We start from the raw sequence: 13,958 nt of genomic DNA on the forward strand, positions 1-13,958 counted from the left end.
TTTTTTTTATTGGTTAGTGTTAATGGAGACAGTTATATAATTCATTTCCTTCCTGTGTCTGGAAAAATTTAGGTGGTACTCTGAGTAAGCTTTGTAAAACTTTAGAAAGATTAAAATCATGTTTTCTCTAGTTTTAAGGTCAACATTTCACACAACAGGGAGTTATACCTCAGTATTATGATTATTGGGCTCTTCTATCTTTGAAAATAAAAATGTCCATTTGTGATTTTTTATTACTTTAGCTGAAAATTTTAGGTCATTTTCCAATCCTGAAACTTAAAGGACTTTAGACACTATTTTTATGGTTTACTCTTTAAATACTGTGAATACTCATTTTCTAGTTCCATAAAGAGATTCTAGTTTTATGGGAGACTTTTTCCATCATATAAAATAGCATTCCTGGCAACAGAGATAAACATCATCCTTTTTCATAAACTGCTTTTTCTTTTACTTGATGTACAGAGGCAGTTTTGATACAAAAATGGCAGAAAATGTTGCATTCCCCTTTCTCTCTCTCTCTCTCTCTCTCTCTCGTCAGAAACTTCTCACTTTATCCTTAAAATGTAACTATGGGATTTTAGAAACAAAATTAGTAACCTAGTGTTGTTATTCTCTACAGAAACGGTAAATTGAATTTCAATGTCAGAGTTCTGAAGCTATATCATTAAAGATAAAATGTAAGAAAATACTTGGTGGTCTTTAATTTTTATTATTTCTATTGCATAATGTTATAGAGAGCATATTAGAATGTTACACTGATTTTTTTTGTCCTACTGGTTCTGATATCTAACATCTTTGTCTTTCTCCTTAAGGGATATTATAAGCCATATTTAGAACCACATAAATACCAGCATGAGTTTAGTGAAATCTGTTGATTTTATAGTGAGTTTATTAATAATTATGTTACCGTCTTTTGTCATAAAGACGATGGTAATGAAAACCATGTTTCACCTTTTACATACATAATTGGATGAGATCTCCAGATGCTGATGTCAAGAGCACATCAACAGGAAAAGTTGAAAATGGGAGCTGCATGGAAAAATACTAGAACCAGTTAGCTCTGTCAAAGACCATATGACCAAGTATAGGAGAGAAAAATAGATTTTGACCATGAACAAACCTCAGGTCATTTAATAATGGAAAGGTGGCCCTTCTTAGATTTTTTTAAGACTTTTGATATTAGCAGAAAATAACGTGGAAATTGGTACTTCATGGTCAATGTTTGAAAGCTCATTAGATTAATTTTGGTTTTCTTATATTTTATTGTAAATTTCAGACAGACAGAAAAGTCGAAAAAAATTGTACTGTGAGCACCTATATATCTACCACCTAGATTCTACCATTAACATTTTGCTGCATTTGCTTTATTACAAAGCTATCCATGTATTCATTTTTCTGTCCATCCACTTTTCTATCTTACTGCTTTATGCATTTCAAAGTAAGTTGTACACATCCCAGTACCTTCAATTTGAAACACTTTATCATGCATATAATTAACTGGAGCTCAGAATTTATTTATGGGTCTTTTTTCAAGATAAAATTACTTGCAGTGGAATGCACAGATCTTAAGTGCAGTGTGTAATAAGTTTTGGCAAATGCATACACTTGTGTAACTAAGAACTTTATCAAGATAAAGAACATTGCAATCACTTCAGAACATTCCCTCGTTCCCTCATCCCTCTTCAAAGTCAAGTCCTGCCCTTACTCCCAACTTTAAAGGCAGCTACTCTTGGGGTATTTTTCATCATATATTAATTAACTTAGCTTGTTTTGGACTTTATATGAATGGAATCTTGCAGAATGTACTATTTTGGGGTAAAGCTTCTTTCACTTAGGATAAGATTTTTGAGATTCATCTATGTTGTTACATGCATCAGTAGTTCATTCCCGTTCACTGGTGAATAGTGTCCATCCTATGTATGTACCACAGCTTAGGGTCTACTATTGATGGATACTTGAATTGTTACCAGTTTGGAGCTATTAATGAATAAAACTGCTATGCTTTTCTTGTGTGCAAAAACCTAGGAATGGAATTACTGGGCCATAGTGTAGGTATATGTTTAGTTTTGTAAGAAACTGCCAAACATTTTCCAAAGGTGCACCATTTTACACTCCAACAAAAATATATGAGCATTCTGGCCATTCACACCAGCACCTGCTATTGTCAGTCTTTTTAAATTTAACTATTCTTGTGGATGTGTAGCAGTATCTCATTGTGCTCATTTTTATTTCTTATTTTATATGTGCTTACCTAATAACTAAAGATGTTGAGCCCCTATTCATGTGCTCATTAACCCCTTCCCCGGCAGAAACGTGTATACTCGTTTTCACAAAATGTTCTTTTTCAGTCGTCGACGAATATACTAAGAAAATATGGTAAAAAAAAATATGGTTTATAGGAAGACGAGTTACAAACTGTTTTCATAACCAGCATCAAAAATACTATATAGAACCAAAATAAAAAAATTAGTCTGAAAAAGAAACGTTTTTAACAAAAAAATTGTTGGGGAAGGGGTTAATCATTGGGAAGCCTAGTATCTAGTACAGAATTAGAGACTTCTGGTTGCCAAGAATCTCTTGCTTAAGGAAGTTCATCAGAAGTCCAGTGTCTATAAGGTTTTGATCCTAGTTAGGAGATCTGTAGATTTGCTAAAACAGACTGATCATCACAGGACTATGGAATGGAGAATAATAGTGTAACCAGCGATAAGTGGGAGTATTATTCTTGTTATGCTTGCCACAAGTTTTACTATGAAAAACTGTGTCCTGAGATCTATTTTTATTTTTGGTCCTGAAGGTTTAGCATAACACAGGGCATACCACTAGATTTACAGTAGCCAGTTATGAATGTGTGTGTGTGCATGCGCTGTGTGTGTATACATATACACACACTTTTTGCGTGTGTGGGAGAGGGTTTGGTGGTGGTGGTGGTAGTAGATATTTAACTGTTTATGGGAAATGTAGCAGTTTCTCTGGCGAATTTCTTGGAGATCTACCACGTTTCCTTCCCAGCCATTTTTGTTAACCCAGGAGTCAGATGTGTTCATGTTTATCTGCTCGGTGCCCATATCAAGCTGTTACCAGTCACATGAACAATGGAGAAATCTCTAAGAAGGCCAAAGAGATTTTTAACTACTTAGAAAATGAGAAGTTACCTTTGGGATCTAAGAGGCCCACTTCTATTTATTTCAGCCCACTCTTGCCTCTAATCTGAATATCCCAATTATGTGTGCTTTTGAGCTTTGAGGTAGCAATATTGAAAATGGAATGAGTTTGTTGATGAAGATGGTGACTAGATTTATATATTTTTTACTTTACTCTTTTTTTTTATTGTTACAGAAGAAGCTACTATGGAGGAAACTGGGCCAGTTTTAGCTTTTCAGGACTCTTGTCCTGGATAATGGAATACCAGGTAAACTTCTTATATAAGTTTTTAATTTACTAGGTTTTATATGAGTCACATAATTAGCTTCATTTGTAATATAGGATCAATACCTCATTTTTAAAAAATATTTTTTATTGATTTTTTACAGAGAGGAAGGGAGAGAGATAGAGAGTTAGAAACATCGATGAGAGAGAAACATCGATCAGCTGCCTCCTGCACATCTCCTACTGGGGATGTGCCTGCAACCCTGGTACATGCCCTTGACCGGAATCGAACCCGGGACCTTTCAGTCCGCAGGCCGACACTCTATCCACTGAGCCAAACCGGTTTCGGCCTCAATACCTGATTTTTATTTACTTAACAAAAATTATGCAGTCACAATTTCAGCCAATATTTGTCCAATGCCTTAAAAATATAGATATCAGTTTTTAAATATAAGTAGATATGTTAGCTGAAGAATAAATTATGTAAATGTGTTACCATGTTGTAATTACTTTATATGTCCAAATATAAGGCAAGCATTTTCTTTAAGAGTTTTTCAGAAAAAAGTATTTTAATTCTTATAAAATCTCACCTATACTAGTTCTTTCAGTCATTATATTTGGAAAACAACAACAACACTATATGGGGAAAACACATTCATTTGAAATGATCTCAGTCATTCATGGTTTGCATAATTATAGAATTCACCTGACAGAATTAGTAAAAACAAAAAGCAAGAAAAAATTTAATATAAATTTAGTGTTTTCTTCCCCAAGGGTAGGGTCTCACTACTCTAACTGTTCTATATCATTGTAAGAAATTTTTTTAGAGCTTATTTAAAGTATAGTAATTGGAACAGTTGGGTATGTCATGGAGTTTACCGATTTTTATGAGTTGGATTTATAAAAAAAATTGACCTAATTTTAGATAAATGGTATATGTGTCTTGAAATGAAATCCCTATTGAGAGCATCATATCATGTAATGATGGAATCAGAAACTGCTATATCTCAAAAGATTTTAGGTAGTTCAGAAAGGAAGATGCTATGTCCTAGAAAATTGTATTTAGTTAGTTAGAATAATATAGCTAGGACTTATTAAGCACTTACCATGTGCTAAACACCACACTAAGCATTGTAGTTGTACTGATTAATTTTATGGTGTGCATGACTCAAAAAGTGCTTCTAGTGATGACAAAGACATTGATGTTGAAGATTCAATTAATATTCAGTTTGAATAATATTGTTGCATAGAAATGAGAGTGTGGAGAAACAAGCAATATTTGTAAAGCAGCATTTCATGTAATTCAAACTGTATAAGTCAAGGAAATAAATGTTATAAGTAGACATTATATTCCTACTTATCTGTATGCATTAAATAGTCATATATTTATGTTTATCAGAAACGCTTTTTTGAACCTTATTCTTGGGAAGTATATGTGAGGGTCTTCTGATATTGAGGTATATTTAGTACTTCCATAGTTCCATGAAAAATTTAATCTAGCTTCTCAGAACAACAACAAAGTGCCCCACTTGTCTGAATGGAAAACTTTTGGTGAGTAAAGGGGTATAAAAAATAAATTTTGGTAATGGATTAGATTTATTAAAATAAAAATATTTTTCTAGACATTTACTTTACACTTCGTTCACTTTAGCATCTTGACTCAGTCACTGTATCCTTTTCCCCTTCATTCTCTGTCACTGCTCCACAGGTCTTTTTTCAGGCTGGTAACCCCATGTCTGCACATTCAAACTTCCTGTAACTCCTCTTCTACCAAATAATTACATTTGATTATAAGAGCTCTCTGCCTCTGCTTTTCTTCATTTTAAAATGTTAAATTAAAAATAATGAGGCTTTTTAAAAATTAAATTTGTTGGGATGACCTTTATGAATATCATATAGGTTTCAAGTATACATTTCTGTGATACATGACCTATATATTGCATTGTGTGCCTACCACCCAAAGTCACATCATCTTCTATTACCATATATTTGACCCCCTTTACCCTTTACTACCTCCCCATACCCCCCTCCCTTTGGTAACCACCATACTGTAAGACAATGAAACTTTAAAAAAATAATTTTTGCCCTACTTTAGAAAATCTCTTAGGTTTAGAAATTTTCTGAGGTGATTTTACTTGAAACAAAGGATATTGTAGTTATATTTCACTACTAGTTCTCTGGGTATATATAATATATTCTTAAACTTTTTTCTTTGAGAGATTTGTATCAAATAGATTAAAATTTTAAACAGATTAAAAATTGATCTTTGACATTTGGGAAAGGTATGTCTTGACGCCTTCAAAAATCCCTTGTATTCAAATATTGCTGTATCATAATTTTTTCCATAAAATATAAGTAGGAATTATTGGAGATTTTAAAGGATCACTTTCAATTTTTAGTGATAGTTTATATACTTTATTATACTTTCTTATTTTTATTATACTTTTTATTGATATTTTTATATAAAATATCAAGGGGTTGATTATTATTGTTGACTAGAGGCCCGGTACATGAAATTCATGCATAGGTAGGGTCCATAGGCCTGGCCCGTAATCAGGGCTGATTGGGACCTTCCTTCCCCCGGCTGTCGGCTGCTGGCTGCTGGCCAGGGCTTTCCTTCTTCTGGCTACCAGTTGGAGCCATCTCTCTCCCAGTTGCCACTGCCAGTCAGGGCCTTCCTTCATTCCGCTCCACCTCCTGGTGGTCAGCGCACGTCATAGTGAACGGTCGAACTCCCGGTCGGTTGAACTCCCAAGGGGACAATTTGCATATTAGCCTTTTATTATATAGGATTATTAAACTCACTAATTGTGTTGGGCTAAGTACTTTCAGAAATACTTTTACATATATTTGAAATTTCACATGGCTAGTGATCAACCTCAGAGATCTAAGGGTAAATAGAATGAAGTAATGTTGAACCTGCTATTTTGACAAAGTGTAAAAACTTTATTATTAATTAGTAATTAAAACAGATGGGCATGATTCTCGGTGGATGGAGCATTAATTGTCCTAGTTTTTAGCCATGTCAAAGCAGCCATGTTCAGATGGCTCCATCAAAATATCAAATATCCTGATAGAAATCTGTCAACCAGGCCTGGCTTTTGATAGGATAGATTTTATACATTGTTTTTCTTTCTTTCCTTTGAAGTTAGCCCACTAGGTTACTGGAGTTGCTTCAGTGACTCTGAAGTGATACCCATCTTTGAGTTTTGATGGGATGAAAGAAAAAGCATGAGTTTATTAAGGTACAAATTTTCTCAAAAGAGTAGAGGTTCAGATTGCTCAATTAATTAAAATTTCTCATTTTTATATTGTTTAGGAAAACAGTGACATTGTGAATGAAAGCCCAGCATGGCAAGAACAGATCCTTCTAAATGAAGAAGCCATTGCTCTTAGCAAGTTGGACAAAACCATTCAACATGTGGAAGTGTTTTGTTATGCCAGGTATGAAAATTATTTATTTAGGATAAACCAAATTAATGACTTCTTACACTTCTTCAGAAGAAGCCAATTATAACCATTTATATAGAATTGGTTGCTACATGTCTAATAGATATGCTGGTTTGTCTTTTTAAAAATGTAACTTTCAGATCTGGAGAACATATGCTAAATGAAATATGCCAGTCAGAGAAAGACAAGTACCATATGGTTTCAATCATGTGTTGAATTTAATGAACAAACAACTACCAAGCAAAATAGAGACAGACTCCCAGATAAAGAGTAGACAGACAGCCCTGGTGAAGTGTAGGGGTCTTGAGCAAAAAAAGAGAACTCATGGACATGGATAACAGTGCGGTGATTGTAGAGAGAATAGGAGGGTGGGTGGAGGTGAGAGAGGACATAGAGCAGATAAATAGTAATGGAAAAATAAAATAAAATGAAATCTATATATATAAACGGCTAATATGCAAAGTGTCCCCTTGGGAGTTCGACCGGGAGATAATATTCAAAGTAGCAAAATGGAAAATAAACACCACTCTTCTTAGATAATATTTAGTGTAGCATAATGGGAAATTATAATTTTGAATCTAAAAAATTAAGTTGAGTGGTTATAATATTTGGGGACATATTGTAAATCAGGAGAGAACTCATTGTTTTAAAACATTTGTAAAAGTTTGTTTCTTCAAATGGCACAGTTGATAGGCTGAAAGATAGCAGTCACATAGTGCAATCATTTAAATAGTTATAGGGTTGAGAGGTTTAAAATATCACACTGTCTGGCATGTCTATAGTAATTAAAACTTAAAAAATTCAAGATACTACAGATTCTTTAGGATATGCTCTGTCATGTTGAAAACTTTGGGAACTTGGTTATTTCTTAATCCATGTTCATATCTTTCAGATAACTAGCATTTTCTCCCTTAAGCACAGGTATTTTTCTATGATTTTCTGCAAAAAAAAAGACAGCCTTTAAATGCCAAATATAGATTGTAATTTATATAAAGCTAAATGGCATTTTGTATGAAAAGGTATAACTCTCTGATGTTGTTTAGAGCCATGGTAGACAGATTTAAAACCAAATGTGATCTCAACTGAAAAGCCATATGCTTTGATGAAACCAGGAATAAATATTTGATAACTTTTTAGTGTATCCATGAAAACTACTTGACTAGAGTATAATGACAGTCATACTATGACCCTTTGAGAGATAATTTTTGATATTTTAGGGCCTTTGATTTCTTCTCTCTACTTTATACAGTTGGGGTTTATAATTTCTAATGACTGAACTGACACATTTTGAGTGCAGAGAAAATGATCTCGTTTTCAATTTCTGATTTCTTTAGTTTCATTTTTGTGACTTCCTAAAGTGATGAAGTAAAAGGTTGGTGGTAGAAAGTTTGTTTTAAAATAGAAGTAGAACTCTGCTGTATGTTCCTCTCATTGCCCGTTAGAGCGTGGAACAAGAGGTTAATTGGAATTATGTTCTATATATCTTCATTTACTTGGAAAAGGTAATTGGTTATTAATATCATACTTAGCAGGAAGAGCCCTGAGAGTATCCAGTGGAGGAATGTACAGAAATTCACTTCTCTGTAGCTAGTGCTACAAACATGGGTAAACAGGAATAACAATACCTCATTTAGCCCCAGCCAGACTGTGGCATCCTTAATCTTTGGATCATGGCCATAAACTTGGAATTATGTGAAAGGGGCTATGGCAGAATAGCTTTCACAAAGATTTACTTTATATGAAGACCAACTGACTTAAAAAAGCCTTATTTAATACATATTTCTGACAACCTTATTTTCATGCCCCCCCCCCCCATCATAGTAGTTTAAAGCAGAAAATAGGAAAGGGAGATCTGCTTAAAGGCAAGCATACTGAGAACCACACCAAGACCCAGGTAATAGTCCTGCCTTTACCATTCAGCCTGCTATGCGATATTGAGCGAAAGGTGGCTCCTCTCCGGACCTCTGTTTTATCATTAGAAAACATAAAAGGGTTTGGACTAGTTGATCCCAAAGGTCTCTCTAGGCTTTAACATGCTGTTATTTTAGGTGCTAGTTGAGAGGCTAACAGAGAAAGAGTAAACCGTAGCAGCAAGTGGAGAGCAGGCTTTGGCCTTTTAGTGTAAGGGCAAATGGCTTTTATATTAGAGCAGCAGTTCTCAACCTGTGGGATTGCCTAAACCATCGGAACACACATATATAATTACATATTGTTTTTGTGATTCATCACTATGCTTTCATTATGTTCAATTTGTAACCATGAAATTGGGGGTCACCACAACATGAGGAACTGTATTGAAGGGTCGTGGCATTAAGAAGGTTGAGAACCACTGTACTAGAGGATCCCTCAAGGGCATCATTGTATTATGTAGCACAGTATAACATTGGATGGTCATAATTATATCACATTTTCTTTAGGTAAAAGTTAAATTTTGTTCTTTATCTTTCACTTGCAAATGTAGGGGAATTTTAAACACATTTTAGAAAGATGAGTATTAAAAATGATTAGAATTACATTTTTAACATTTTAAGAGATTAGCTTTGGTTTTCTAGGAAATTCTCTCATTTTCTCTTGAGTAAGTAAAGTTATGACTATGTTGTAGATCCTTGACATTCTTATGAACTACATCTCAAAATCTTTGTGAATCCCCTTTTGTAAATAATGAAAAATATAGTACAGATTTCTGGCTTTTTGTTGTTACAGTTGTTTTTTAACATGTGTTATTGATGTTAATGTTAATTTTGTGGACAGAGGGTGTGTGTATGTGTGTGTCTGTAATTCTATATAATTTTAACACATATGTTGGTCCAGATCTCCACCACATAGTCAACTTACAGAACAGAACAGTTCTGTCACCACAAAGATCCCTCCTGTTGCCATTTTATAACCACACCTCATCTCCTTCCTACCTTCCCCCCAAGTCCCTAACCCTTAGCAAACCAATCGGTTTTCCAGTTCTATATTTTTTCCCTTTTGAGGATGTAAATAGAACTGTACAGCATGTAGCCTTTTCTCATTGGCATTTTTCACTCAGCATGGTTACTGGGAAATTCATCCATGTTGTTTCATGCATCAATAATTTGTTCTTCGTTATTGCTGGGCAGTATTCCCTGGTATGGATGTACCACAGTTTGTTTAAGCATTTACCCATTGAATAACATCTGGGCTGTTTCCAATTTTGTCTGTTACAAATAAAGATGCCATGGACATTTGTTTATAGGGTTTCATGTGAACATAAGTTTTTATTTCTCTGGGATAAGTGGCCAAGTGTGTAATTGCTGGGTCATATGGTAATTGCATGTTTAGTATTAAAAGAAACTGCCAAACTGTTTTCCAAAGGATCTGTACCATTTTACATTTCCACCAGAAAAATATGAGTGATTCAGTTTCTTCACATCTTCACCAATATTTGGTGTTGTCACCTTTTTATTTAGCCATTTTGATAGATGTGTAGTGTAACCTCCCATTGTAGTTTAACCTCCCATTTGCGCCCTGACTGGGGATAAAATCCGCAACCTAGATATGTGCCCTGACAAGAATTGAACCAGCAGTGGTTTGGTGTACAGGAAACCTCTCCAACCAGTTGAACCACCTGGCCAGGGCAATGTTTATTATTTTAATGCCTCTGGAATGCTTTTAAAATCTTAATGTAAGGATATCCAATTGCTTCAGCACCATTCGTTGAACAGGCTATTTTTCCTCCATTGAATTCCTTTTGCATCTTTGTCAAAAATCAGTTGCTGTACTTTGATGGGTTTATTTCTGGATTCTCTATTCTGTTCTATTGATATGTACAGGTGCTCTTTGAATTATGATGGGGTTATATTCTGTTAAACCTATCATAAATTGAAAGCATTGTAAGTTGAAAATACATTTAACACACCTAATGCACTGAACATCATAAATTTGTCCAGAACACAATATCCAAAAATTGGTGGCAACACAGTATACTGTAGAGTATTGTTTATTTAACCATGTGATCACATGACTGACTAGGAGCTGTGGTTTGACACTACTGCCCAGCATCGTGAGAGAATATTGTATTGATATTGGTAGCGTGGGAAAAGATAAAAATTCAAAATTTGAAATATAGTTTCTATTGAATGCATATTGCTTTTGCATCTTCATAGTAAAATATCATCAGTTGAACCTTTTCAACATGACTACTACACTGTCTTGATTACTACAGCCAAATATTAGGACTGAATACCAGGTAGAATTATTCCTCCAAATGTATTCTTTTTTTTTTTCCGTTCTCACCCAAGAATATTTTTTCCATTGATTTTTAGAGAGCATGGAAAGGAGGGAGAGAGAAAGAGAAACATCGACATGAGAGAGACACATCAATTGGCTGCCTCTCGCATGCACACTGACCCGTCCTAGGATTGAACCTGCAAATGAGGTATGTGCCCTTTACCTGGAATCGAACCTGAGACCCTTGGGTCCACAGGCTGACACTCTAACCACTGAGAAAACTGGCCAAGGCCAAATTTATTCTTCTATGTCAAGATTGTTGTAGCTATTCTAGAATTCTTGTCTTTCCATATAAGTATTTTAACAAGTTTGTCTATGTCTAAAGAATGTTGCTGGAATTTTGATAGGAATTGCATTAAAACTATAGATCAACTTGGGGAGAATTGACATCTTTTTTATTTTGTCTTCAGTTCCATCAACAAGGTATGTCTCTTCATTTACAGAGGTCATCTTTGATTTCTTTTTACAGAATTGTATAGTTTTCAATATACAATTCCAGGACATGTATTATTAGTTGTATGTCTAAGTATTTAATTTCATTTGGAGCATTGCAGTTGTGAGTAGGTATTGCTTTTTTGATTTTGGATTTCACATGTTTGTAATTGTTATTTATAAATACAACTAGAGGCCAGGTGCACGAAATTCATGCACTGGAGGAGATGACCCTTAGCCCAGCCTGTACCCTCTCCAATCTGGGACCCCTCGGGGGATGTCCGACTGCCAGTTTAGGCCCGATCCCTGTGGGACATCCGGCAGTTGGATATCCCTCTCACAATCCGGGCCTGCTGTCTCCTAACCACTCACCTGCTTGCCTGTGTGATTTCCCCTAACCGCTTCTGCCTGCCAGCCTGTCGCCTCCAACTGCCCTCCCCTACTGGCCATCTTGTGGCTGTGGGCGCTGCCATCTTTGAGGGCGGGGCAGTCAATTAGCATATTCCCTCCTTGTTGGCTGTGTGTGCTGCCATCTTTGTGGGCAGGGCAATCAATTAACATATTCCCTCCTTTTTGGCTGTGGGCGTCGCCATCTTTGCGAAGGCAGGAGGGTCAATTAGCATATTCCCTCTTTATTAGATAGGATTGTTTTACAAGTGTTGATCTTATATCCTGAAATCTTGCTGAACTGACTTTTTAATCCTGTGAATTCTGTTGTAGATTCCTTGAGATTTTTACATAGTCATGTCTTCTGCAAAAAGAAAAAGATTTATGTGTTCTTTTCCATTGGCTTTTTATTTTGAGTCTATTTTCTATTGAGGGTCATGTGTTTTCTCTCTATAGTCATACACCACAAGTTAATTGTGTTTTCTATTTAGCCTTTGACTCACTTAATGAGCTTTTTTGTGTGTGTGCGCATGTGTTTTTTTTTTTGGTTGTTTTTTTTTCAGAAAAGAAGTTATCACTTCCTGAGGACTTTGTAATTATACACTAATGCTAGGCAATCGTTTAGGGTCTCTCACTTGCTAATTATCTTGTTCTTGCACACTACCCTCTCATTATGTGCAAATCAAATCCACAGTCTGACCAAATGGCAAATTACTCTATGTTCTAAACTTTAATGGTCATTCACCTCAAGAGTTTAGTGAATTTAATTACATCGAGAAAATAGAAGTCAAACTTCAATCCTTGGTCATATGTCATTTGGTCATAAAAATATTATAGTCATAACCAGTAGCCTTTTAATTTTTAATCTTTCTATCTTTATGAATTTATTTTTATTTTGCATCTTTGTAGGTAATAAAGGTAGATTCAGCATTGACTATTTTTACAAAACATTTATAAATAAATAGGCAAATATACATGTAATGCAAAAAATACTAATGGCAAGCTTTTGAAAAAATGCCTTTGGCATTTAAATAATTAGATGGTTCACATGTCTAATATTTTTTTTGCTTTAGAAATGGTTTTATTTATTGTGGATATTATTTAATTAACTCACATAACCATTGAAACTCTCACAGTCAACAAGTATTTCTAAAATATATTAGGTATTTAATCAAGAATATTCAGGAAAATCAATAATAACAGCAAAGTTTAATAGCATTATCCATTTAATATAATTTCCATTATTTATTTTCCTATTTGTTATGTTTATTTGACTTTTACTGTTTTATTTTGTTTATAAACACATTTATAGATATTATACCTATATATATGCATACACATATGCATACACAATCCAGTCTATAAATTTTTACAGTAATTATTCTGACTTTTATAATTTGTATAGAATAGTAATTTGTTACAAAATTATATAAACATTTATAATATCTTCTCATTTTAAAAAATTTTTATTTATCAGTTACAGTTGATGTACAATATTATATTAACTTTAGGTTTACAACCCAGTGAGTAGACATTTATATAACTTACAAAGTGATCACCCTGATAAGAGCTTCCCAGATAAGAAAAAGCTACAGTAGCTTATCACCACCAAAACAGTAAATGTTAAAGGGTCTTTTTTAACAAGAAGAAAAAGAAAAAAAAATTGACACCATACAGTTCTTAAAATATTATCTGATACCATAGAGTTATTACAATATTATTAACAGTATTCTGATACCACACAGTTGTTACAATATTATTAGCTACACTAGTGGCCCGTTGCACGAAATTTGTGCATGGGGGAGGGGGTGTTCCTCAGCCCAGCATGCACCCTCTCCAATCTGGGACCCCTCGAAGGATGTCCTATTGCTGGTTTACAGGGATTGGGCAAAAAACAGCAGTCGGACATCCCTCTCACAATCCGGGACTGCTGGCTCCTAACCGATCACCTGCCTGCCTGCCTGCCTGAATGCCCCTAACCACTCTGCCTGCCAGCCTGCACAGCCACAACTGCCCCCACAACTAGCCTGCTTGACCACAAATGTCTGCCCCGCCAGCCTGCTCAC

General features: G+C 34.8%; 1 protein-coding gene across 1 annotated transcript in view; it reads left to right on the plus strand.

The window, feature by feature from the left end:
* Positions 1-8,713, plus strand: part of LOC102773951 (rab proteins geranylgeranyltransferase component A 1-like) — a gene marked incomplete at its 3' end in the record, with an annotated part of 98,023 nt that extends 89,310 nt beyond the window's left edge. The window contains exons 3-5 of the mRNA XM_006773569.2: positions 3,340-3,412; positions 6,689-6,813; positions 8,641-8,713. Of these exons, the coding sequence (XP_006773632.2) occupies positions 3,340-3,412; positions 6,689-6,813; positions 8,641-8,713 (271 nt within the window). The remainder of the gene's footprint in view (positions 1-3,339; positions 3,413-6,688; positions 6,814-8,640) is intronic.
* Between the last annotated feature and the right edge of the window lie 5,245 nt (positions 8,714-13,958).

This window comes from Myotis davidii, unplaced genomic scaffold (assembly GCF_000327345.1).
Source record: "Myotis davidii unplaced genomic scaffold, ASM32734v1 scaffold787, whole genome shotgun sequence".
Taxonomy (NCBI): Eukaryota; Metazoa; Chordata; class Mammalia; order Chiroptera; family Vespertilionidae; genus Myotis; species Myotis davidii.